The sequence below is a fragment of the Chiloscyllium plagiosum genome, chromosome 25 (genome assembly GCF_004010195.1).
Source record: "Chiloscyllium plagiosum isolate BGI_BamShark_2017 chromosome 25, ASM401019v2, whole genome shotgun sequence".
NCBI lineage: Eukaryota > Metazoa > Chordata > Chondrichthyes > Orectolobiformes > Hemiscylliidae > Chiloscyllium > Chiloscyllium plagiosum.
Genome location: NC_057734.1, coordinates 40422898 through 40449811, shown reverse-complemented (window position 1 = coordinate 40449811; position 26914 = coordinate 40422898). Strand labels below are relative to the sequence as shown.

The window sequence follows — 26914 nt, the reverse complement described above, 5'->3', positions numbered from 1 at the left end:
CCCTCTCTCTCTCTCTCTCTCTCTCTCCCCTCTCTCTCTCTCTCTCTCTCCTCTCTCTCTCTCCCCTCTCTCCCCTCTCTCTCTCCCCTCTCTCTCGGGATAGGTTAAGTTGTTCACATTATTTTGTAAAAATCTAACGAGAGTCGCATTATAACTAAATCATGAGCATAGCAGGTGTCGAAATAGCCTTTATGACTTACCAATGTTTAAATTGTGGTGGTCGGTCTGTGAGGATTATTTAGTTGAATTTTCTTTTACTCTCTGGTATTTTAAATACATTCATTTTAAGATTAAAATAAAAATAATAAAGGACAAAAAAAATTAATAAAAAATAAAAGATTTGTCCTGCAAATTTGGATTCATTCAAAAGGCCACACGCAATGGCCTAGAAGGCCGCATGCGGCCTTAAGGTCGCAGGTTCCCCACCCCTGCCCTAAGCTCTGCAAACCCTTCCCCAAACTACTACTACTACTCTCTCTAAATCCTGGTACTCCTAAGAGTCAACTTTTTTGACCGAACTTATGATCACATGCTGCACTACCTTATGGGTGTTTTGTTTTATAATGTTGGTATGAAAGTTTTTGGGGTTTTTATTTTACAAAAGATGCTTGCATGGCTAGCCCATATAATTTTCTTTAAAGCAGATGATGAGTACAACACTATCTTTCACATCTTGCTGAATGCTTGAATGGATCTGTTTACTCAAGTGATTGGACGTCTGATTAGTCATGTCAAATCCACTTGCTAAATTTGTTTCCTGGGTAAGTTTAATCTCTGGATCTTTTTGGAAAGTTTTAAGCTACAAAGTGTTCAGTAGTTTGTTGCAACAGAAATTTGCTTCCATTTCCCAGATCACTTGAATTGTAGAATGGTTGAGGAATAGAAGTAGTGATCAGATGTATGCAAATGGTGTTGCAGTGAATGCTTGTAATCCAGAGAACCAGGTAATGTTCTGAGAACCCGGATTCAAATATCCCAGTGGCAAACAGAATTTAAATTAAAAACGAGTATAAAATTAAAAATCTAATGAATCCGTGATTGATTGTCCTAAAAATCTATCTGCTTAACATTTAAGGAAGAAATCTGCTGTCCTTACCTAGTCTGGCTTAAATGTGGGTCCAGTCCCACTGCAAGGTGGTTGACTCTTGATTGCTGTCTAAAATGGCCAAGCAAGCTACTTAGCTGAATCAAATCACTAAAAGCCTCAAAAAAGGAACAAGTTAGATCACCTAGACACCAGGAACACCAGTCGAAAACTTAGCCTGTTGACACTGTAAAGTCCTCCTTGGCAACATTTGGGGGCTAGTGACAGAGTTGGAAGAACTATCTCTCAGACACATCAGGCTGTTGCTTGACATAATTATGGAATTGCACTTTGCAGATTGTATTTGAGACAATACCATTACCATCTGTAGGTTTGTCCTGCCTGTCCTGTTCAGTAGAAGTGGTGGCATATTGGTATACTGTCAGAAGGGAGTTGCCCTGAAAGACCTTAACAGTGACTCTGTACCACATGAAGTCTCATGGCATCAGACACACATGAGTAAGGAAACATCTTGCTGATCTCCCCTTGGCTGATGAATCATACAATCATGTAACATGGAGACAGACCCTTTGGTCCAACCAGTCCATGCCGACCATAATCCCAAACTAAATTAGTCTCACCTGCCTGCACTCGGCCCATATCTCCAAACATTTCTTATTCATATACCTGCCTAAATGTCTTTCAAACATTGTAACTGTAATCGCATCCATCACTTCCTCTAGAAGTTCATTCCACAAATGAACGACTCTGTGTTAAAAGAAATTGCTCCTTATCTTTTTAAAATCTTTCTCCTCTCACCTTAAAAATATATCCCCTAGTCTTGAAATTCCCCCACCCTTGGGGAAAGACACATGCCATTTGCCTTATCTATATTGCTCATGATTTTATAAACCTCTAAGGTTAGCTCTTAACCTCCTACACTCCAGTGAAAAAAATCCCAGTCTCTCCTTATGACTCAAACTCTCTATTCCTGGCAACACCCTGTTAAATCTCTTCTGAATCCTCTCCAGCTTAATTATATCCTTCCTATAACAGAGACCAGAACATTTGGAGGAAGCATTGAGGGTGGCAAGAGTACAGTTTTTACTCTGGGTAGAAGACTTCATGAAAGGCTCAGCAGCACCACTACTGACTGAGCTGGTCAAATCGTAAATGGCTTAATTGCTGGGTATGCGTCAAGTAGTGAAGGAGCCAGCAACTGGAAAAAGCATTCTTGATATTATCCTTATCAATCTGGCTGCCATAACTGCATCTGTCTGTGAAGTATCGGTTGGACGGACTGCTGTAGAGACAAAGTCCTATCGTCTTAATGAGTATACCCTCCATCCTATGTGGCACTGCCATCATGCTGAATGAGATAGATTTCAAACAGATTGAATGACGCAACACCGGGACTCCTCCAGGAAACATTATGAGCCAACAGCAGCAGCAGAATTATAGTCAACCTCAATCCGTAATCTCCCTCTCTCTGCTATTACCATCAAGCCAAGGAATCCTGCCTGGTTCAATGAAGAATGCAGGAGGGCATGTGAAGAGCAGCACCAGACATACTTAAAAACGAGGTGTCAATCTGGAGAATACAGGACTACTTGCGTGTCAAATAGTACAAACAGCAAGTGATTGTTGGTCTAAGTCATTCCACAAACGATAGATCAAGTCTAAGCTCAGCAGTCCTGTTGTGTCATAGAGATGTACAGCATGGAAACAGACCCTTCGGTCCAACCCGTCCATGCCGACCAGATATCCCAACCCAATCTAGTCCCACCTGCCAGCACCCGGCCCATATCCCTCCAAACCCTTCCTATTCATCTACCCATCCAAATGCCTTTTAAATATTGCAATTGTACCAGCCTCCACCATTTCCTCTGGCAGCTCATTCCATACACGTACCACCGTCTGCGTGAAAATGTTGCCCTTTAGGTCTCTCTTATATCTTTCCCCTCTCACCCTAAACCTATGCCCTCTAGTTCTGGACTCCCCCACCCCAGGGAAAAGACTTTGCCTATTTACCCTATCCATGCTCCTCATAATTTTGTAAATTTCTATAAGTTCACCCTTCAGCCTCCGACGCTCCAGGGAAAACAGCCCCAGCCTGTTCAGCCTCTCCCTATAGTTCAAATCCTCCAATCCTGGCAACATCCTTGTAAATCTTTTCTGAACCCTTTCAAGTTTCACAACATCTTTTTGATAGGAAGGCGACCAGAATTGCACGCAATATTCCAACAGTGGCCTAACCAATGTCCTATACAGCCACAACATGACCTCCCAACTCCTGTACTCAATACTCTAACCAATAAAGGAAAGCATACCAAACGCCGCCTTCACTATCCTATCTACCTGTGATTCCACTTTCAAGGAGCTATGAACCTGCACCCCAAGGTCTCTTCGTTCAGCAACACTCCCTAGGATCTTAACATTAAGTGTATAAGGCCTGCTAAGATTTGTTTTCCCAAAATGCAGCACCTCGCATTTATCTGAATTAAACTCCATCTGCCACTTCTCAGCCCAGTATCGAGTGAATGTTGTATACAATTGAACAACTCACAGAAGGAGGAGGCTCCACAAGTAGCTCAGTTATCAATGATGAAAGAGCCCAGCACATCTGTGCAGAAGATAAGGCTGAAGCATTTGCATCCATCTTCAGCTAGAATGGTCAAATGGATGATCCATCTTGGTCTCCCTTGAAGGTCCACAAATTATGGATGCCAATTCTTGGCCAATTTAATTCATTCCAAGTAATACCAAGAAATAACTGAAGGGATATTGCTATGGACTCTGCCTTAAAATAATAGTACCAGAGATTGTGCTCCAGAACTTGTGTCCTAGCTGACCAGTTCTGGAGCAGTTACAACATTGACATCTGCCTAACGTTCATGCTGTACAAATGCCAGGCAATGGCTATGCCCAACAAGAGAGCTTTTTAAAATATAGAATCCCTACAGTGTGGAAACAGGCCCTTCTGTGCCCTATAAGCCCACACTGACCCTCAGAAGAGTATCCCACCCAAACCTATTCCCCATTATCCTAAATTTACCCCTAACCTTCACATCGCTGAACATTATGGGCAATTTAGCATGGCCAGTTCACCTAACCTGCACATCTTTTGATTGTGGGAGGAAACCAGAGCACCCAGAGGAAACCCACGTAGACACTGGGAGAATGTACAAACTTCACATGGACAGTCGCTCAAAACTGGAATTGAACCCGGTTCCTAGCACTGAGGCAACAGTGGCTAACCACTGTGCCACCATACCGCCCAATCTAATCATTGTCCCATGATATTCAGTGGCATTATCATTGCTGAATCCCCCAATCCTGGGACATTACCATTGAGCAGAAACTGAACTGGAACATCTATATAGGGAACAGGTGGGAGGCTACGAATCATAAAATGATTTTTGTTGGTTTACTTGTAAAATCTGGGGACTCCAAGAAAACAGAGCAGGAATAGGCAGAGAGTCTATTAGAGGAGATTCTCTTAACGATGATTAGGTATTTAAAAGTAAAATCAAGCAGGGGAATTCATTCAATTGGACATTGGAGGAGAGAAGTTTGAGAAAAGTGTTCTCACCTGTGTCCAAGGCTGCAGATTGGTGAAGAAGGGTACAGTTTATTGTGTTGATAATCATGCAGAATGTCATTTGTCACTTTGACGTAGTAGTTTCAGTACAAAGTAGGCTGGAAACATAATCAGATGTAGAATTGTGGAGAAAAATGGGGTGTAATTTGGAGACCAATAGCACATTCAGGAGCTTTGAAAGTTAGAAATAGGACAGTAATTTGCAAGTGCAGAAAAGTCATGAGTAGACTTTTTGAGGAGGGAGCGATGACAGGTAACTTGAAGTAGATTGTGAAGAAGTACTACCTGAGAAGACAGAACTGCCATACCACCAGTTTATGGCGTCAGGTGAGAATTTGTTTTAAACTGTTTGGCTGAAGTAGGACTGAAGGAGTAGGAATAAATCTCCCAAGTAATGGGGTCAGAGGGAACATTGCAGGAGCTCAGTGTCTGGAGAAGGATGTGAGGTAAGGGTTTAGAATACTAGTTCTTAGAGTAAATAAAATTAATTAGCTGAGTTGGTTTCAGTCATTGGATCACCTGATTATTACTTAAATTGATCATATAAATGAGCCAAACTTGGAAATCATAGTCAAGCAATCACAAATGGACAGTAACTATTCAGAGCTTATCTGGTTTTTCTGTATCTCTGTTCATTTTAGGGTTCAAAGATAACCTGGGAAACCAGAAATTTTGAGTTTTGCTAAATCCATGGGCAATAGAAGGTTTGAATTTTATAGCTTGGACATGCTCAGATTAAACAATCTAGTGAGAGATCCCACCCAGGGTCATTTCATTTAGAACTTTGCAGAGATGTGAGGTTATTGTGTTCTTTTTTTTCTTGAGGTCCTTACACACTTGATGCAACTGCAACATGCCAACTTCTGTGAACAACCAAAATTTTATTCAGCACAGTACAGTACAAACTTTCTGGAGGAACTTTTAACACACACCTTGCCGGGCTTGCGGAGTCGTGTCCAAGCTGTCCCTGATCAAAGAAATCAGTTCTTTCTTTATACAAAATCTTTACATCACAGTTAGTAATGCTCATGAGACAAGCCCCAGCAACTCCCCTCCCCCCCCCCCCCCCCAACCCCATCACAGACAATGCTACTCGAGACACAGTGGGTGACCTGACCATCTCCAGAAACAATACAATGTAAATCATCCCTTAACGGTCAAAACTGTTGTAAATCTTTTTTTAAAACAATAGGCAAGTAGTCAAATTACAACTGTAATGTTCTTATTGATTTCTGAATAGGAGATGAAAATGTAAATAGTAGGAGATGACAATGTAAGTTGCTCTGAATGGCAACAAGTGGCCATGTAAATGGCTCTGAATAATAGGAGATGATAATGTAAATTTCTCACAATCTATCAGTCAGAGACATCCCACCCTAGCCTCGGGACATCCAATTTCCTGCAGGTCTACAGAGCAAGTTAACTCTTCAATATCACAAGGTGATTCAAAGTCTCAAATGTCACCTGCATCGTTGTGACCAATTTACCTGCTTACTTTTTGTTTGTCCTTTCAAAACTCAACAATGTTGTGACAGGGCCTGGGTGTGGTGGTAGGGATGAGCAAAAGACATAGGATGAAGGTGTTCAAGTTCTTAGATTACTTAGTGTGGAAACAGGCTCTTTGGCCCAACAACTCCACACCGACCCTCCGAAGAGCAACCCACCCAGACCCATTCCTCTACATTTACTCCTTCACCTAATACTACGGGCAATTTAGCATGGCCAATTCACCTAACCTGCATGCTTTTGGACTTTGGGAGGAAACCGGAGCACCCGGAGGAAACCCACACAGACACGGGGAGAATGTGCAAACTCCACACAGACAGTTGCCTGAGGTGGGAATTGAACCTGGGTCTCTGGCTGTGAGGCAGCAGTGCTAACCACTGAGCCAGGGTGCCAGCCACTAATTCTGCATTGTCCCCAAGTGGAAAATGCTATGCTTGTCCTCTATTAGCTTATGCTGAGTCTTACTGAAGCACTGCAGCAGGCCCAAGAAAGAAAGGTCAAGGAACGAGGTGGTGTGTTGAATAGGCTGGCAACTGGAAGATTGGGGTCATTTTTGTAGACAGAATGTGGTCACCCAGTCTGTGTTCATCTCCCTGATGTACGGGAGACCATATTATGAGCAGCTTTGAGTAGATATTTTGAGTGAAGTGCAGAAAAATCACTGCTTCACTCCGAAGGTGTGTCTGGGCCCTTGGATAGTGAGGAGGGAGGATATGAATGGGGAGGTGTTAGACTTTGAGATAGCCTGGAAAGGTATCACGGCGGTGTTGGGAGTGGAGGAGGAGTGGACCATGGTGTCCTTGCGGGGCTGACAAAGGAGGGGATATGAAGATGTATCTGGTAATGGCATACCGCTAGGAAGGCCCTATGAACCAAGGTGGCAGAGAATTCTCAGTTGAGGAAGAAGATGGACATTTCTGAGGCTGCCCTGCGGAAGCTGGCATCATCAGAACAGATACGATGGGGCTGGAGAAACTAGAGGCTGGAGAGTGGAATGGATGATGCATGTTTTTAATGCATGTATCTAATCAATTCTGGTATCATCTTTGAAAATCATGTATCATGTTATCGAAAATTTATCAGAAAATTTAGCGGACTATGTCCATCAGTGTTGAATGTATATTTTATTGTGCCTCCTTTGACTATTCCTGAGATCTTGTGATTGAATGTGTTTTCCATAGACTTTTTTTACCACACCAACAAGAAATAAGATAAAAAATATGTTTTCTTTTGAACCTTAATTTGATTTCTAAACGTTTATTTTTGCAGTGTTGCAGTGGTGCTAAGAAGTAGAGGTCAGGAAAGTCCCCAGATTTTTGAAAAATTAAAATATGCAATTTAACTGACATGCTTTCTGGTTAAAACCAATTATAAAATTAGTCAAAAGGCCAGCAGCAGCCGAGGTGTAACAGAAAACCACAAAGTTTTAAAAAGAGATTATGAATTCCTGTCAGTAAACGGCATTTAGGACAATTAATCTAGAATACACTTGTTCACCTTTTTGGACGGAGGTCCTTATTTCAAGATTTCTCTCCTGGGGAGTATTGGTGAGCAAATTTTAGAAAGGTAAGTTTTGGGACTTAGATAATTAAATGATTGATTAATAAAATGAGCCATTGCAAAGGATCAAACAGCAGAACTAAATAATTGTTTTGCCACCTATGTTAAAAGCATGTGGGTGGCACGGTGGCACAGTGGTTAGCACTGCTGCCTCACAGCGCCAGAGACCCGGGTTCAATTCCCGCCTCAGGCGATTGACTGTGTGGAGTTTGCACGTTCTCCCCGTGTCTGCGTGGTATTCCTCCGGGTGCTCCGGTTTCCTCCCACAGTCCAAAGATGTGCAGGGTCAGGTGAATTGGCCATACTAAATTGCCCATAGTGTTAGGTAAGGGGTAAATGTAGGGGTATGGATGGGTTTCGCTTCGGCGGGTCGGTGTGGACTTGTTGGGTCGAAGGGCCTGTTTCCACACTGTAATCTAATCTAATCTAATCTAATCTAAAGAGGAAAGAACAACAAATCTCCAAGTACTGGTCACTAGGAAAGGGAGGATCTGGGACTGAGCTAGGTAATTCGTTCTTAGAAACACTGACATTGCTTTCACCTCTGGTGACACAAGCCCTGAGCTGGCCGTTGCTGACTTCACATAAAAGCAGGGTTTGGAAACAGATCACCCTTTTGTCATCCTGTCCTGTAACTCAGAACTTAACTCTTTCCCTGCCTGCTTATACCCTATACACATTCTCACTTTGAACTGAGTTTTTCTCCTCTCCCAGCCCTTTTCTGGATAGGATTTTGGGAAGTGAGGAGGAGAGGGGTTGTGGTTGGAGTCTTATATCTCAGTTTCACGGTTCACTACACTCTCAATCTCCTACACTCTTCCACCCTCCCTTCCTCTCTGTATTCTTCTCTCCATGTCTCCTGCACACACTCCCTCTCTTCCATCCCTCTCAGACTGTCTCTTTCTTTCTCTCCTCCTTGTCATTGCTTTTTCTCCTGCTCCCTGCTTCCCACTCTCCCTTCCTGAGGCCTGTGCATGCCTCTTCTTCCTTACTTCCTCCCATCTTTCTCTATCTCTTGTCCTCACTTCTCTCTCTCACTCTTCTTTCTCTCCCCTTGTCCTTCTCTCTCCATCCCTCTTTGTTTCACCAGCCTTCTCCACCATCTTGTTTGTGATGAATAGACTCTTCTGCCTGACAGAATTGCCAACTTGGAGGATGGTTTCTTGCACCTACCTGTCATTTGGACCCTCTTTCCATACACTAGCCTGGTGGATGCACTATCATTTGCATTCTGTCCTTCCCAAACAACGTACTGTGTCAACACTGATGCTACTTGTTGTGCAAAGACTGGATAAAATTACTCCTGTTTGCATGCAGCTCTATTTTTCCAGCCAGTATTTTCTTAATTTGCTGCTGCTAAACTCATTAGTAAACATATCAGCTGAAAATATGGAGAGAATTGGCCTCTGATTAGTGGGGCATCTCCTTACAGAATCATCCAATTGTTCTTCTTGTATTTGGAACTCTGATGGTGGGCCAGATAGGGTCCTTTGACAGGTCAATGTTGGGCAGTTTTGATTAGAATCATAGTAAGGAACCTGAACAGTTTATTTGAAAGTTCAGACTAGATAGATCAATTGACATTCACCAATTTAAGAGCTACATGGCCATGCTGCTGGGAGTGAGCCATTTAACATCTGTTCACTGGCAACATATTTATCCAGTCCCTTTTAAAATAATGGTAATTACTACATGCTTGAAATTCTGAGCTGCTTTCTGTTACCACTCCGCTTTTAGATTGTCTTTGGACATTTTGCTTATCTGATAGATGTAATGTAAGTGAGTGTTCTTCCCAGACTTGAGGATTTGTGGTTTTCTATACTAGTGGGCTTAACTATTCCTGGTTAGAGTGTCAAAATCAAGAATAAATTTGAGCACTACCCAGTCAGCTGTAGATAGTGTGCCTACCTATTTATTGTGGGGGTCCAAAAGGCTTGATAACTTTGCTTCCTCATTCTTTTTCACTCTTCAGTATGTTTGTGTGTATATTTCCACATAAGGAATTGCCATTTAAGTGAATACACATGTGGGACTGTGCAACCTTTAGATAGAAAGAAATTACAACAGTAATCTTGTTCAGTTGCTTTCACTGAGTATTGTGTTAACTGCTTCTTATGGTCAGAAAGTTAAGTGGGCAAGGGTTGCTTTGTATTCCTTTATTGATTTAGTTTTGTTTATGTAAAAGCAAGTACATGTCAACAATTCAAATATAAGACTCAATTGATAACGATAACTGATACTTGGATTTGCTGTTCATATATAGTAAATTATATTGAATGTAATACTTTTATTGAGTGGTATTTCCTTTTACTCAATGAGATTCCTCTCTCTCTCTCTTGCTTAATCACCACCGCAAATGTGGCCATCTCTCTACACACACTTTTGTTGTCACCCCACACCGTCTCTGTCAAAATGAATGAAGTAATCCTTTTCCTCCATGCCCAGATGAGCAGCCTCCACATTCAGTGGATCTTTTCCTCCACCTCTACTGGGTTATATTCTAAAAGATGAAAGACTTAACAACAATCTCGGTTTGTTAAATATATCATTTTACTTGTTTGACCCAGTAATCTTTTGCTATAAATTCTGTGTCTTATGGTCCTGCTTCACAACCACCTGATGAAGGAGCACTTCAAAAGCTGATGCTTCCAAATAAACTTGTTGGACTATAATCTGGTGTTGTGTGATTTTTAACTATTTATATCATTTTACCTTCTCCCTTTCCCCCAGTCAAGAATGGAAAACATTCCTTTGTCTTAAAAGCATGATTTGCTTATATCTCTGCTCATGATGCTCTACATTGAAGATGTCAGATGCAAATTGGAGGTTCCAAAATGCATTCATTTTTAAAGTGTGATCCACCACTTCCTGTCACTTATTTTAGTTATCCATCTCACTCCTACACTGATCTCTGTGCCTGCCCTACTCAACTGTTCAGTAGAAACTTGAGGGACATTACCTTGTCTTTTGATGCGGTTATTTCACAGCCCTCTGACTCACCATTGAATTTGACAATTCAGCAACTTTGGTTGCAGACACACCACCAATTTTTAAAACAGCAGTTGCTGGTAGTGAATTTATTTTTGTAATTTTCAGCTACTGTAGATTTTTTTTTCTTTTAGTTTTTTTGTGTTCCTTAACCGCCTTTCATTTTGCACCATTATCCCCTTTTGTCACTTGTCTTCTACCCTATTACTGGCCTTCCCTTATGTTTTCTTTCTTCCCCTCCTTTACCTCTGCACTGCTTAAAAATTGTTCTGTCACATTTTCCAGTTCTGATAAAAGGCAATTATCCAGAAATATTGTTTTGATTTCCAAGGATACTGCTCAATTTGCTAAGCATTTGCGCCATTCTTAATTTTGTCGATGTGAGAAATCTGAATTTTGTTTATATTTTAAAACTTTTTTTACTGTCGTCACATCGGAGAATGCATAAACTGCTGACCTGTTAATGTAGCTGACATGGCCAAGTGGAAAGGTCAAGAATATTTCTGTTGTCACTGCTGTTCGTATGTAATAAATTATAATGAATGCATCAGTTATCATTAACAATGTAGTCTTATATTTCAATTGTTGACATTTTAAAATAGACATTTTACTCCTTTGTGGTGACACAAATCTACTGTTACAGAAACTTCCTAAGATTTGTTTGATTTCAAAGTACTTAAGCATCATGTAGCACATGTCAAAACTTGAATTAGTTTTGCAGGTTTGAACTTATGTCCAGGAAATACTTTCCCTGTGAGTTTGTAAATAAATTTTAGTGATAAAATTGTCTTTCAGTGATTTATGAAAGTTAATACTTCAGAAAGGTTGTATTTATCAGTGATATTTCCAAGAGGTTTAGGACACCTCCGATTCTAGAGATTCTATTTGCAGAAAGACCTGGGCAAGATCTAACGTTCATGCCATGTAAGTGCCAAGCAATGACTATTTCTGATTAAGGAATCTATTACTGTTTAATGTTCAATAGAATGACTATTGCTGAGTCTTTCTCTACCAACATCCTGTATGTTACCAATGATCAGAAGGTGAACTGGACCAGCCATATAAATACTGTGGTTCCAACAGTAGGTCAGAGGCTACAAATTCTGTGCAGGGGTCAATCACTTGATTTTCCCCAGTGCTTGTGCATTATCTACAAGGCAGGAGTTTGATGGAATACTCTCCGGTTGGGAGAAAGTGAGGACTGCAGATGCTAGAGATCAGAGTCGAAGAATGTGGTGCTGGAAAAGCACAACCAGTCAGGCAGCATCCAATGAGCGGGAGAATCGACGTTTTGATCATAAGCCCGTCATCAAGAATGCACTTCATCAACACACCAGTTGCCTGAATGAGTGCAGCTCCAACATTTAAAAAAGCTTGCCACCATCCAGAATAAAACACCATGCTTGATTGGCTTCAACATTCAGTTCCTTCACGACTGATGCATAGTAGTAGCAGTATGCATCATCTATAAGATGCACTGCAGTAACTCACCAGCGCTCCTCTGATAGCACCAAAAGCCACGACCTTCACGACATGGAAGGATGAGGCCTAGCCAGCATCAAACACATCCTTGATCAGATAAAAAGAAAATTGTAAAATTTACAACTGAATTTTTTTTTACGAAATACATTGGAAAGAGAGTGGGTGGGGAGAGAGGAGATGGTAGTTTGTGAGAAAAATATTCAGTTTGAAATTCCTCAGAAATGAAATGTCTGTAGTAGTAGCCAAGACTGGTAGAATTGTAGCTTCTAATAATAGCATGTACAAAAGAGGGGAAAATGTTGGAAGGAATGATATGTTTGGTTTGGGGTGGATAGCAGGTCCATGGCAGGCAAGGAGTGGCAGAGTGGTGTAAAGGAAAGAGAAATAGATGGAAAATATCTTTAGTTTTTAAGGTCCTAATCTTACTAATCAAACCATGGGCTGGAATCCATATTTCTCTGACTTTTTTTTTAACCTTATTTGTGTGAGCATCCCGGTAATTATTTGCTTTCTGAAAGTCAAAGGGAACAAAATAAAGTTTATTTTTTGCACTCTATCATCACGTCACATGTTTGTTTCTTTGCTAGTATTTAGTAATATTTTCAGTTCACTGCCTAAGGGATGATTAAGAGCTTGGTTCACTTTTTAGTTCTCTTTTTTGTATTAAAATGCTCTGTTGTGTACCAGAAATCTTTCTAGTAAAACATTAGGTTATAATGATGAAGACTTTTGTCAAACTCATTTTTGAGATTGCCACTAGCATTATAATTGAACTGAAAAGTAAAAGAACCAGTCTATTCGGGGTGACCAACTGCTACAGCAAAGTTAAACAGCTCCTATAGGGAGTCATAGAGTCATACAGCATGGTCCAATTTGTCTATGCTGACCAAGTTTCATAAACTAAATTAATCCCAATTGCCTGCATTTGGTCCATATTTCTCAAATCCTATCCTATTCATGTACCTATCCAAATGACTTTTAATTGTTATAACTGTACCTGCACCTACCACTTCCTCTGGCAGTTCATGCCACTCAGGTATCTATTAAATCTTTCTTCTCTTACTGTTCTATGTTTTATATGTAGATATTTTTAATTAACCTGCTCTGAGATGTTGTTACACTTTTCAGATTGGATGAGATTGTTTGCCATGATACTTTGAGATAATTGACATTGCTTATCATATTTACATGACAAATTCTACTTTTGCATATGCAATGAAAACTGGTTATATTGTATCTACAAAATCAGATTATTATACAAGACATTTTAACATAAAAAACATTCTTAGGCACTTCATAGGTGTGTTATAAAGCAAGTTTTGACACTGAGCTACATGTGATGTTAGAGCAAATGATTTTAAGATCTGTTTTCATGAAGAAAAGAGAATTAGAGTGGTTCAAGAGGAGAGTTCCAGACAGTACAGCACTGGGAATTGAATATGCAGCCCATCATGGTGGAACAATTAAAATCATGGATGCTCAGGATGCGAGAATTAGATGTGCAGATGCATAAGAGGATTGTGTCAATGGAGGAGATTGCAGAAATAGTTAAAGAGGTGGCATAGTGGAGAGATTTTAAAATAGTTATTGTTTAACTAGGAATCGTGTCAATCAGTGAGAATATGCATGATGGGTGAACAGAACGTCGTAGGATTTTGGTAGCAGAGTTCAGGGATAGTAGACCATGGCAAGCTACCCAAGTCTAGTGATATCGAAGAATGAATGAGATCTCAACTGATGAACTGAGGCAGATAACGTTTGGTTTGATGTGCTGGGGAAGAAAGGCATGTGGCAGAAGCAACTGTTAGGATCATAAAAAAAGTTGAACTGCAAGAACAGCTACATTAGCCATTTCTCTTCAGAAAAAATTCAAATTAAAAGATCTATGGGTTCATCATGTTTGTTTGAGGAAAAGGTGAAGAATATGGGGAGAGGTAAGTATGCATACAGTTTGCAATGGATAAAAGCACCCGGGGAGTATCTTTGAATTTCAAGATAATTCAAGAATAATGAGAGCAGTTTTAACAGATGAAAGATGGACCTGATAATTCGTTGCTTTCCAGCCACATCTGAAGACAAATGATAATGCTAGCTGTCTGCCATCCATTCTGGTCTGTTCCGTGGATTAAAGGGAGTAGAGATGAGGGCCTTACCCCAGAAAATGACAAGGGTGAGAAATAAATAGTTTTGTTTGGGACTGTGATGCGAGAGTTGGAGGCAAGGATTCAGTTGAGCAAATCAGTTGCTGCAGAAATGCTAAACAAATGGTCAAAGGCCTGGCAGTTCACATTTTGAGAATATAATTGAGAGTGAATTGGTGTGGAATATTTCTTTGCAGGACACAAAATGCAATAGAGTTGTGACATGGAAGGGGAAATTGGGTGAAGAATGATTGAAGGGGTAATCAGAAGTGATTTATCATGATTCTTATGCTGGAAGCAGTGGAGGCTTGCCTGTGTAATGGCAAGTTCATGGTGTTGTGTGAATATGATTTCAGGAATTTGTAGAGAGGGAGAGACTATGAGAACATAAACATATGATATACTTCCAACTTTACCCATCTTGTATGGTACATATTAAATTCTCTTAATTTGCCATTGTTGCAAATATTTAGGCTATAGTTCATGTTAGTATGTTGCAGGTGATTTTTCTTTAATTCTGGGAAGATGAAAATGTAAAAAAAAAGAATTTAAAATGCTATGTTTTAGACATTATCAGAATATCTGAAGAAGTCACAGTTCAAAAGGTGACTAAGGTTTGTTTAAGAGATGGGGCTCTTAAGCAACAGGAGAGTCTTACTCATCTGGGAAACTATAGGGCTGAGATGAATAATCTAGGGGATTGTGGCATACTTATGGGTGGTCCCTTTAATGTACATTTAGATTGGTGTGCCTTATATAAAATGCTTGAGTACATAACATATGTAGGTATAATCTGTATTGTTAAACTAATAGTGTTTGTTTTATTTAGTTATTTTATATCCAGTAAAGATTGTCTTTTATTTAACAAAAGAGTTAAATCTTGTCACATAGTTGAATTGGTGAAAGTAAGATTACAATTCATGTTTAAATATTAAGGATCCCATACTGGATTAGATTAGATTACTTAGTGTGGAAACAGGCCCTTCGGCCCAACAAGTCCACACTGACCCGCCAAAGCGCAACCCACCCAGACCCATTCCCCTACATTTACCCCTTCACCTAACACTATGGGCAATTTAGCATGGCCAATTCACCTAACCTGCACATTTTACCCAGAGCCAGCCTGCAGCATCACCACTAACAGGAAGCAAACAGCAACTATAAATGGGTATTTTTGAGGCTATTGTAATACTATTTATGATGAAATGCTTCAGCTGAGTGTTACACTCATAAAACTTTGACACCTTGTTTCACATATTTTTGATGCATTGTTTATATTAGTAAAGGTTGAAGAATGACATTAAGAATTATTTCTTTCAGCTTACTTGTGCAAACCTGAAGACAACATTTACAACATCGACTTTACACGATTTAAGATTCGCGACATGGAATCTGGCACTGTTTTGTTTGAGATTGCCAAACCACCAGCGTCAGGTATGTTGCCATTTGGGAAAAGGCTCCCGTAGTCTGTAAGGCCGCAAGACTTTAGGTGGCTTTCATGATCATAACCAGTTGAGTATAGCTTAAATAGGGACTTACTAGGGATAGGCAATAAATGCTGGCCCAGTCAGTGATGCCTACATCCTGTGAGTGAATATTAAAAACACAGCTGGCTTTAGTCAGTAGTTCAAAGGCTTTCATCACTACTTGGTATGTCTCTCCATCTTTTAAGCTTTAATGAGCACTTGGGTCCAGTGAGTTATGGAGTTTTTAGGAGACATTTAAAGTTTTAATTTAGTAAATTAGTTATGAAATATACATGAATACCTTAACAGGAGCTACTTGGTCATTAGGAATATTTTTATTGCTGTCAAAGTTTTTCATCTTGCACTTTTCAGGACATTTCAATAAAATATCATTACAATTGAAGAATCAACATTTATACTATGTGAGAGGAGAGTGCTGAATGGTTAGAAAGTGAACTCTGATTGTTAGAGATACTGTCATGGCACGTGTTGACCACTAACTGCTGGGCTTTGTTTAAATTTTAAGCGGGTGTTTGGTCAGGGCATTGCCCTGTGACATGAACTAGTGAAAGCAAAGGGATCACACTGCTGCAACAATTTCCAAGGATCTCCAACTTCAACCTCCTTCTGAGGTCCTTAGTGGCATTAATTCAGTCTGCAGCATCAGGAAAGGGCTGAAGTCATTAGATTCTGCAGAACCTGCAAAACTCCAGCAATTGTGTGGAAGACTTGCTGCAGAACTAGCCATGCTCTTGCCAAGCTGTTCCAGTATTGGTATCTACCTGACAATATGGAAGTTTGCCAGGTGTACTCTGTGCACAAAAGCAGAATAAATCTAACGTGGCCAGCTACTGCCATATCAATCTACTCTTGACCATCAGCAAAGTGATGCAGTCTGGGACTGTTTTGTTTTGTTATCATAGACAGAAATTGGATATGAAAACTGAAAATGGCAACATGAAAAGAATGTCTTTATTGCAGCCTGAAAATGAAATATATGCTTAATACCCTGTGACATTGCATTCATTTCTAACTTGCCAGCCTCAAAAATACCCATTTATAGTTGCTGTCTGCTTCCTGTTAGTGGTGATGCTGCAGGCTGGCTCTGGGTAAAGGGGGCTTTCTGCTTTCACTTCAGAAGTGCGGCTAGTTTAGTTTGGGAAACTTGATCAGCATGGACAAGTTGGACCAAAGGGTCTGTTTCTGTGTTGCATGACTCTGTGACTCTGAGCTCCTTATGTGTTCTGGGATTTTATTTAGAATTAGAATTAGAATTAGAATCCCTACAGTGTGAAAACAGGTCCTTTGGCCCAACATGTCCACACCGACCCTCCAAAGAGTAACCCACCCAGCCCTGTTCCCCTACCCAATAATTTTTTTTAACCCCTGACCAATTCACCTAACCTACACATCCCTGAATACTATGGGCAATTTAGTATGGCCAATTCACCTAACCTGCACATCTTTGGATTGTGGGAGGAAACCGTAGCACCCGGAGGAAACCCACGTAGAAATGGGAGAATGTGCAAACTCCACACAGACAGCCGCCCGAGGCTATAATTGAACCTGGGTCCCTGCTGCTGAGAGGCAGCAGTGCAACTATGCCGCCCATAAATTGATTTATTTCAAATCAAACTGTGGTTTTTCCTGTCCTGTTTATGTATTAATGGTAACAAGTTGATAAGGGGTAAACAGTTAGGAAGATGGCTGTAAACTGCAGGAGGATATCAATAGACTGCTCAAGTGGGCACAGCAGGAGCAAATGGAATTCATCCTGGAAAAGTGACATTCATTTGGGCTAATGAGGCATGGAATTACAAAATAAACAGGAGGAACCCAGAAAGTACTGATGGTCAGAGACAAATCAGTAAAGGAATTAAGGGTTATGGGAATAGGGCAGGAAAGCAAAGTTGTGGATTATTAGATCACCATAATCTCATTAAATGGCCTACTTCTGCTCCTACATTGTCTTACCTAAAAAAAAAATCATTAGCTGTGCTATCAAATGACACTTCCAAAGGAATAACCTGGTCACTAGCATTCAGATTGGGTTCTGCCAGTGCCACTTACCTCCTGAGTTCAGTACACCCTTGGTCCAAACGTGGACAATAGAGCTGATCTTGAAGTGAAATGAGAGTAACTACCCTTTACATCAAGGCAACATTCAACTTAGTATGGTATCTAGGTGTGCTCACAAAACTAGAGTCTGTGGGTTATCAGGGGAAAACTCTCTGCCGGTTGAAGTCATTCCTAGCACAAAGAAAAGTTTATTGTCATTTTTGAATGAGAAACCCACCTCCTGTCTCCCCATTGCCTGTCTACTATAGACCAGGAGCAAGTCAGAATGCAAAGAATTATCTGGATGTTCTAACAATGTTCAAAAAGCTTCAACATGCACTCTCTTCACCTTTGATGCACAGTGGTAGCAGTGTGCACCATCTATAAAATGCAAACTAGTAACTCACTAAGGTGTCTTTGGTACCACCTTCAAAACCTGTGACCTTTACCACCGGAAATATAAGGGCATCAAAAGCATGGAAGCACCATCACCTGCATGTTCAGATCCAAGTCTTAAATGCCATCACAAAGTGAATGAGCAGTCAGTGGATAAAAATGCAAGAATATTGCTCCTAATGGCACTATGTCTCCCTGAACCCAAAAGACTTCCGTGGTTCAAGAAGGCAACTTACTGCCACCACCTCCAGGGCAGATGGGATGGACAATAAATATTGCCCACATCCTGTGAGTGAACATTTTAAAAAAAGCCTTAAGTACTAGATTGTATAAATGCATAAATTAGACAAGTGTGGAGCAAAGACAGTAGTATTAATGGGAGATTTAACTTTAACATAGATTGGGAGAGGCAGACAAGCACCTGTCTGAATGGTAGTGCGTCAGGCGTAGTTTCCTTCAGGTAAATAATACCCAACAAATCTCATTAAATTTTATGAAGAGGTGACCAAGGTAGTGGGCAGGGAAATATCTATGGGTATTGTTTACATAGACTTGTAGGAGGCATTTGATGAATTTCCACATAAGCAGCTGTTAACAAGTTGGAAGCAAATGGAATTAAGGACAAATTGCTGATATGACTGGGAAATTGGTTGCGTGGCAGGCAACAGAAAGAAGGGTGAATGGTACGTACTCAAATTGGCAGCGTGTGACTAGTGGTGTCTCACAAGGATCTGTATTATGCCTCAATCATTCACATTATTTGCTTATGACTTGGATAATAGCATAGAAAGTCCAAATTTGCTGATGACACGAAGTTAAGTGGCATTGAGGACAGTATGGGTAGCATAAAATTACAGAGAGATGGTGATAGGCTAGCTAATGAAAAAAAATGTATCAGATGGATTTCAGTGCTAACAAGTGTCAGATTATCCATTTTGGACTGAAAAGAATCGACCAGGGTTGTTTCTAGATCATATTAAGTCAAATACATTGGATGTCCAAAGAGACTTGCAGGTTTAGGTGCATAGATCTTTAAAATATCACAAACAGATGCAGAAAATAATCAAGAGGCTAATGGAATGCTGGTCTTTGTATCTGAGGATTGGGGTATAGGAATGAAGAAGTTATGCTGCAGTAATACAAAACCCTCTTTAGACCCCCCTTGGAGTATTCTGTGCAGAACTGAGCACCACACCTTAGGAAAGATAAATTGACCCTGGAGGGAGGAGTTACATAAGAACATAACAACTAGGAGTAAGAGTAGAGCATCTGGCCCTCCGAACTTGCTCTGCCTTTCAATAAGAGCATGGTTGATCTTTTTGTGAGCTCAGCTCCAGTTACCCAGCCTCTCACCCACCCTTTACTGTTCAAAACATTATCTAAAGTTTTAAAAACACTCAATGAGGAAGGCTCGATACTTCATTGGACATTGAATTCCACAGATTGACAACCCTCTGAGTGAAGAAGTTTCTTGTCAGATCTGCCCCTCTTAATTTTGAGGCTTTGCTCTCTTGTCCTAGTTTCACCTGTCAATAGATACATCCTCTCTACTTCTATCTTATCTATTCCCTTCATAATTTTATTTTGAAGCTCATTTTTCTAAATTCCAATGAATATAATCCCAGTCTCTCCTTTTAAGCCAACCCCCTGAACTCTGGAATCAACATAGTGAACCTCCTCTGCACCCCCTCACGTGCCAGTATATCCTTTCTCAAGTAAAGAGACCAAAACTGCACCCAGTGCTCCAAGTGAGGCTTCACCAGCACTCTATGTAGCTGTGATATAACCTCCCTACTTTTAAATTCAATTCCTTTAGCAATGAAGGACAAAATTCAATTTGCCTCCTTGAGTACTTGTTGCACACCAACCTTACATATCTGAACTTCAGAGTTTAAGTTATAAGGAGAGATTATACAAAAAATTAGGCCTGTTTTCTCTAGAATTTAGAAGGTTAAGGATTAATCTGATTGAAGTCTTCAAGATAGTAACAGGAAAATAAAGATAAGCTATTGCAATTATAGAACAAGAAAGCATAGTCTAAAAGTTACGGCCAGACCATTCAGGAGAGATGCTAAGACATACTTCTACTTAAGTATGATAGTTGTTTGGAACTTTCTTCCAGAAATGGCTCTCGGTGCTAGATCAATTGTTAATTTTGTGGAAATGTAAAATTGTAATTTGTTTAAAAAAAAAGGACCAATTGAAGCACACAATTTTAGATTTGGCAATTACCTGGCTAATGTTTTGTAATTTAAGCCTCAGATGTGTACCTGTATAGCTACTGAGCTTTTCAATACTTACAGCAAAGTCTATGTTTCTAGCTATAAACTGGCTCAGTTAGTACAAAAAATTTAATTTAATTTTTTAAGGTCTTTTACAGTTACTAAGCAATAAGAGTCAATTCCTGAGCAAGCTAATACAGTTTTCAAATTTTCTTTTGGTATTTTCTGTGGTGCTTTATTTCACTCTCTCCCTCAAAACCTCAGTGACTGAAATAACATATCAGAAGTGTACCATGTTTAGTATGCAATTTGCACTGAATGAACTGATCTCAGGTGAGTCTGAGGAGGTATTACAATTTGCATCAGCAATCTTGTCTGTTGGGAGTGGATTTGTCGAGATACTTCTGACTACGAACCAATGATCCCTGATGTTGTGGGCATATTTGAACTTCTAATTTGATGTCTTTTCTCCCTCACCTCCCCTATTTAACCCCCTCCCCCAACTCTGCTGCCAAATATTTTGCCCCCAACTCAACTATCAAATGCCTTGCACGAATAATAGGTACTTGGGTTGGTACAGGAGGTGTCTTAAACTCTCATAATGTTCTGAATTTCTACTTTTACTTTCAGAGCAAGAGGATGATATTGATGATGAGAATGGTGAAATGGATTCCAGCTCAGGACGTTTTGTTCGTTATCAGTTTACTCCTGCCTTTTTGAGACTGAGAACAGTTGGTGCAACGTAAGTTGTGAATATACTATTAGTTTTCATTTTTAAAATCAAATTATGATTATCTTTGGAAGTTTGTTGATATTTTGTTGAAATAGCTTGCAGCTCGATATGATCAACAACTGGAGGAAAATACCCAGCAATACCTGACATTGTTTTCCAAACTGATTTTCTTCTCCTGACAGCCATTTTAACCATGACTGCATTTAGAGTCATATAGCACAGAAACAGACTGTGCTGTGCTGGTCTGTGCTGACCAACAAGCACTGATTTATCCTAAACCCATTTATTTGCACTTGGTTTATAATCTGTTATTCCCTGGCATTTTCAATGCTTGTCCAGAGGTTACTTCAATGTTGAAAGAATACCTGCATCCACCACACTCTCTGGTAGTGTTCCAAATTTCTACCACCCTCTGGGTGAAAAAACGTTTTCCTCAGATCCTCTCTAAACCACTTACCCCTCACCTTAAAATCCAGTCTTAGACACATCTGCCATTGGGAAAAGATTCTCATCATTGCCCCTAGTGTTAGGTAAGGGATAAATGTAGGGGTATGGGTGGGTTGCGCTTCGGCGGGGCGGTGTGGACTTGTTGTGCCGAAGGGCCTGTTTCCACACTGTAAGTAATCTAATCTAATCTAAGCTAATCTAATCATGTAGCCTTTTTATGCCCCTCATAATTTTGCTGACATGAATCAGATCCCTTTCCCTTAGTCTCCTCTGCTCCAGGGAAAACAAACCCTGCCTCTCCTCAGCTGAGACTTTCCATCCAGGCAACATCTGGTGAATCTCCTCCAGTGCAATCAGATCCTTCCGAGAATGTGGCGATCAGAACTGCACACAGTATTACATCTGTGGCTTAATCAGTGCTCCATGAATTTGCAACAAGACTTCTCTGCTCCTATATTCTCTACCCCAGCTAATAAAGGCAAGCATCCAGTATGCCTTATTCACCATGTCTACCTGTGCTGACCTCTTCAAGGATTAATGGACTTGTACACCAAAGTCACTTTGTTCCACAGTACTCCTTAGGAGCTTGCCATTGATAGTGTAAATCCTTCCCTTATTAAACTTCCCACAATGAATCACCTCTCACTTATCGGGATTAAATTCCATCTGCCATTGCTTTGCCCAGTTCGCTAGCTGATCTGTTGCCTGAGGCCATCCTCCTCACTAGCAATGCCACTACCAATTTTTGTCATTATTATTAATTATAACTTCTACGTTCATATCCAAGCCACTAATATATGTAACAAACAGCAAGACTCTCAGTCGTGATCCCTGTGGTACACTGCTGGTCACAGACTTCAAATCTCAAAAAAAACTCTCCACCCATCACCCTTTGCTTCCTACTTACAAGCCAATTTTGGATTCAATTTGCCAACTTGCCTTGGATCCCATGAGTTCTTAATGGAAAAGTGTTGCAGGTCAGGCAGCATCCAAGGAACAGGAGAATCGACGTTTCGGGCATAAGCCCTTCTTCAGGAATGCGCTTTTCCAGCAACACATTTTCAGCTCTGATCTCCAGCATCTGCAGCCCTCACTTTCTCCCATGAGTTCTTACCTTTTTGGACCAGCCTTCTATGTGAGACCTTGTTAAACACCTTACTGAAGTCAATGTAAACAACATCAACTGCAGTACCCATATCAATATATTTAGTAGGAGAAAGTGAGGACTGCAGATGCTGGAGATGAGAGCTTAAAAATGTGTTGCTGGAAAAGCGCAGCAGGTCAGGCAGCATCAAAGGAACAGGAGAATCAATGTTTTGGGCATAAGCCCTTCTTCAGGAATGAGGAGGGTGTGCCAAGCAGGCTAATGTGGAGGCATGGCATTCATCCACAAACAAACACATCGACCTGGACCCAATATACCAACCACTACAGCGTACAGCTGAAACTGACAACCGGAAGCGGCAGGGACAGACCACTATAAACACCGGAGGAAACATCAAAGAAGCGCTTCGCAGGAGGCTCCCAAGCACTGATGATGTCGCCTAGCCAGGGGACGAAACGTTTGCAACAAAAACTTCCAGCTCGGCGAACAGAACCACAACAACGAGCACCTGAGCTACAAATCTTCGCACAAACTTTGATTAAATATCTCTGGTAGGACCCCAAAAATCTCTCTCCTTTCCTTCCATAGCAGCCTAGGATACATCTCATCAGGCCCTGGGGTTTTATACAACTCTTATGCCTACTAAAACATGTAATATCTCCTCCCAATTAATCTTAACATGCTTGAAAATGCCAACTACAACGTCTTTCTCCTTTGTGAATACAAATAAGGAATATTAATTTAAGATCTCACCAAGGCCTAGTGGCTCGATGCACAGATTGTTGGTCTTCAATAGATTCTACTCTTCACCTGCTATCCTTTTGCTCTTAATATACTTATAAAATGCTGTGTGATTTCCTTTAATGCAATCTACCAAAGATGTTTTGTGGCTCATTTCTTTTTTTAAGCATCTCTCTACACTATATTCCAGGAAGGCTGTTTGTAATGAATGTACCTAACATATGCTTCCTTTTTTTGAAGACAGGCGGTGGAATAATTGGTGCTGTCCCACAGCTCTGTTGCATACATTTCCTGGAAATCTGTAGACCTATGACCCCACCCATTTTTTTTTTGGTGTAATATGTTCCGTTTCAATGCTCTTTTCTCACCACCTATTTTCCCTACAATTTGTTTTAAATCTCCTGTGTGGCAATAAGAAGTGAGCAAATCTTTGCAGCATTTAAATCTCCCAATTGTTTCACAGTGCTGTGGATAAAATCTGGCGTGGTAACATGCTGCCAAGTAGGAACTATGCAGAACTCAATTACTTCCATTTTGCTGACTCTTTTGATTCCATGTTTTAGTGTTGTGTTTCTTCGTTGTTTTAAAAAAAGAACATTTTATTAGCACCTATAAGTTCAGTTATTGAAGAGCAACATATACCGTGCATTTACCAGACATAAAATTACTGAACTGAGCAAATGCATAAATTGGATCATATATCAAAAATAAATCAGATAAGACTGGATGTGGAAAGGTGGGCTCAAATGTGAGATTATCCACCATTACACAGGCTGTCCTCTGCTTTTTACAGCTGTTATGATCCTGTTCAAGTCCATTCACATTGTAAAAGAAACCTGAGACCTGTGGGATTAACTGAGATAATTTGGGCAACATGATTTCACTTTTTGAAACAATAACACATTTATTTAAAATTAAAAATAAGCACAACTGATTTAACACAGTTTATATTTGACTTTGCTGTAAATCCAGTTTCACTTTTACTAGCCCAGGAGTTCCCATATCCTGTGAAATTCTGAAGGTTCATTCACTTTTTCTGGGGCCAGCTCTAAGGTATGCTGTAGCTCTCCAGAAAATACTTTGAATGTTCAGTGTTAAAGTTATTTTCCAATGTATGACATTTTATGAGGATCTTTCCATTAGTTTTGGCTAAGCAGTCCTCCAATTTTTCATCAAAGGCCTCAACTGAATTCTTCTGCTCAAGTATGGGATTTAAGGAACTGATTTCTCAATAACCCCCTCTGCTCCCACAGCTATTTTTATACACTTAGAACATAGAACAATTCAGCGCAGAACAGGCCCTTCAGCCCTCGATGTTGACCTGACCTGTGAACTATTCTCAGCTCGTCCCCCTATACAATCCCAAAAACATCCATATCTAAGGATTGTTTAATCTCCCTAATGTGGCTACATTAGCAGGTAGAGCATTCCATGCTCTTACCACTCTGTGTAAAGAACCTGCCTCTGATATCTATCTTAAATCTATCACCCCTCAATTTGTAGTTATGCCCCCTCGTACAAGCTGACATCATCGCCCTAAAAAAAAGATTCACTGTCTACCCTATCTAATCCTTTGATCATCTTGTATGTCTCTATCAAATCCCCTCTTAGCCGCCTTCTTTCCAATGAGAACAGATCCAAGTCTCTCAGCCTTTCCTCATAAGACCTTTCCTCCAGACCAGGCAACATCCTGGTAAATCTCCTCTGCACATTTTCCAATGCTTCCACATCCTTCCCAAAATATGGGGACCAGAACTGTACACAATATTCCAAGTGTGGCCGCACCAGCGTTTTGTATAGTTGCAGCATGATATTGCGGCTCCGGAGCTCAATCCCTCTACGAATGAAACCTAACACACCATAACAGCACTATCTACCTGGGTGGCAACTTTCAGGGATCTATGTACATGGACTCCAAGATCCCTCTGCACATCCACACTACCAAGAATCTTTCCATTGACCCAGTACTCTGTCTTCCTGTTATTCTTCCCAAAGTGCATCACCTCACACTTTAGCTGCATTGAACTCCATTTGCCACTTCTCAGACCAATTCTGCAGTTTATCCAAGTCCCCCTGCAACCTGTAACATTCTTCCAAACTGTCCACTACTCCACCGACTTTAGTGTCGTCTGCAAATTTACTAATCCATCCGCCTATGCCTGTGTCTAAGTCATTTATAAAAATAACAAACAGCAGTGGTCCCAAAACAGATCCTTGTGGCACACCACTAGTAACCGGACTCCAGGCTGAATATTTTCCATCAACCACTACCTTCTTTCAGAAAGCCAGTTTCTAATCCAAACTGCTAAATCACTCTCAATTCCATGTCTTTGCATTTTCTCCAATAGCCTACCATGTGAAACCTTATCAAAGGCTTTACTGAAGTCCATGTATACCACGTCAACTGCCCTACCCTCATCTACATGCTTGGTCACTTTCTCAAAAAAAACTCAATGAGGTTTGTGAGACGCGACCTACCCTTGACAAAACCATGTTGACTATCTGAAATGAAATTGTTGCTTGCTAGATGATTATAAATCTTATCTTTTATAATCCTTTCCAAGACCTTTCCTACAACAGAAGTAAAGCTCGCTGGTCTATAATTACCTGGATCATCTCTACTGCCCTTTTTGAACAAGGGCACAACATTTGCAATCCTCCAGTCTTCTGGTACTAAACCTGTAGACAATGATGACTCAAATATCAATGCCAAAGGCTCTGCTATCTCCTCCCTAACTTCCCAGAGAATCCTCTGATAAATCCCATCCGGCCAAAGGAACTTGTCTACGTTCACTCCTTCTAGAATTGATAACAGCTGTTCGTAACTAACCTCGATCCTTTCTAGTGTAATATCTCGTACCTCGTTCTTCTCCTCTACAATGTTCATTTCGCACCTCTCCGATCTCCACAGGGTCCACACGCAACTTTCAACTTTTGTCTTTGACTGGCCCTATTCCTACCCTAATCATCCTTTTATTCCTCACATACCTGTAGAAAGCTTTAGGGTTCTCCTTTATTCTATTTGCTAAAGACTGCTCGTGTCCTCCCTTTGCAGCTCTTTAAATCCCTAGCTGATCTGTAGCTCGCCATTGCCTCATCTGAACTATCTTGCCTCATCAACACACAAGCCTCCTTCTTCTGCTTAACAAGAGATGCAACTTCTATAGTAAACCACGGTTTCCTTATTTTATCACTTCCTCCTTGCCTGACAGGGACATACCTATCAAGGACACGCAATATCTGTTCCTTAAACCAGCTCCATATTTCCATTGTCTGCATCCCCTGCATTTTGCTACCCCATTCTATGCATTCTAATTCTTGCCTAATCGCATTATAATTGCCCTTGCCCCATCGATAACTTTTGACCTGTGGCATGTACCTATCCCTTTCCATCGCTAAACTAAACTTAACTGAATTATGGTCACTCTCTCTCCAAAGTGCTCA

At 40.5% G+C, this 26914-nt stretch overlaps 1 protein-coding gene across 2 annotated transcripts in view; it reads left to right on the top strand.

Annotated features, from left to right (window-relative positions):
- unc119.1 (unc-119 homolog 1) overlaps positions 1 to 26914 on the top strand; it is a 64024-nt gene that overhangs the window by 22325 nt on the left and 14785 nt on the right. For both annotated transcript variants that reach the window (XM_043715937.1, XM_043715938.1), the window contains exons 2-3: positions 15623 to 15736; positions 21075 to 21186. In XM_043715937.1, coding sequence (XP_043571872.1) covers positions 15623 to 15736; positions 21075 to 21186 — 226 coding nt within the window. The remainder of the gene's footprint in view (positions 1 to 15622; positions 15737 to 21074; positions 21187 to 26914) is intronic.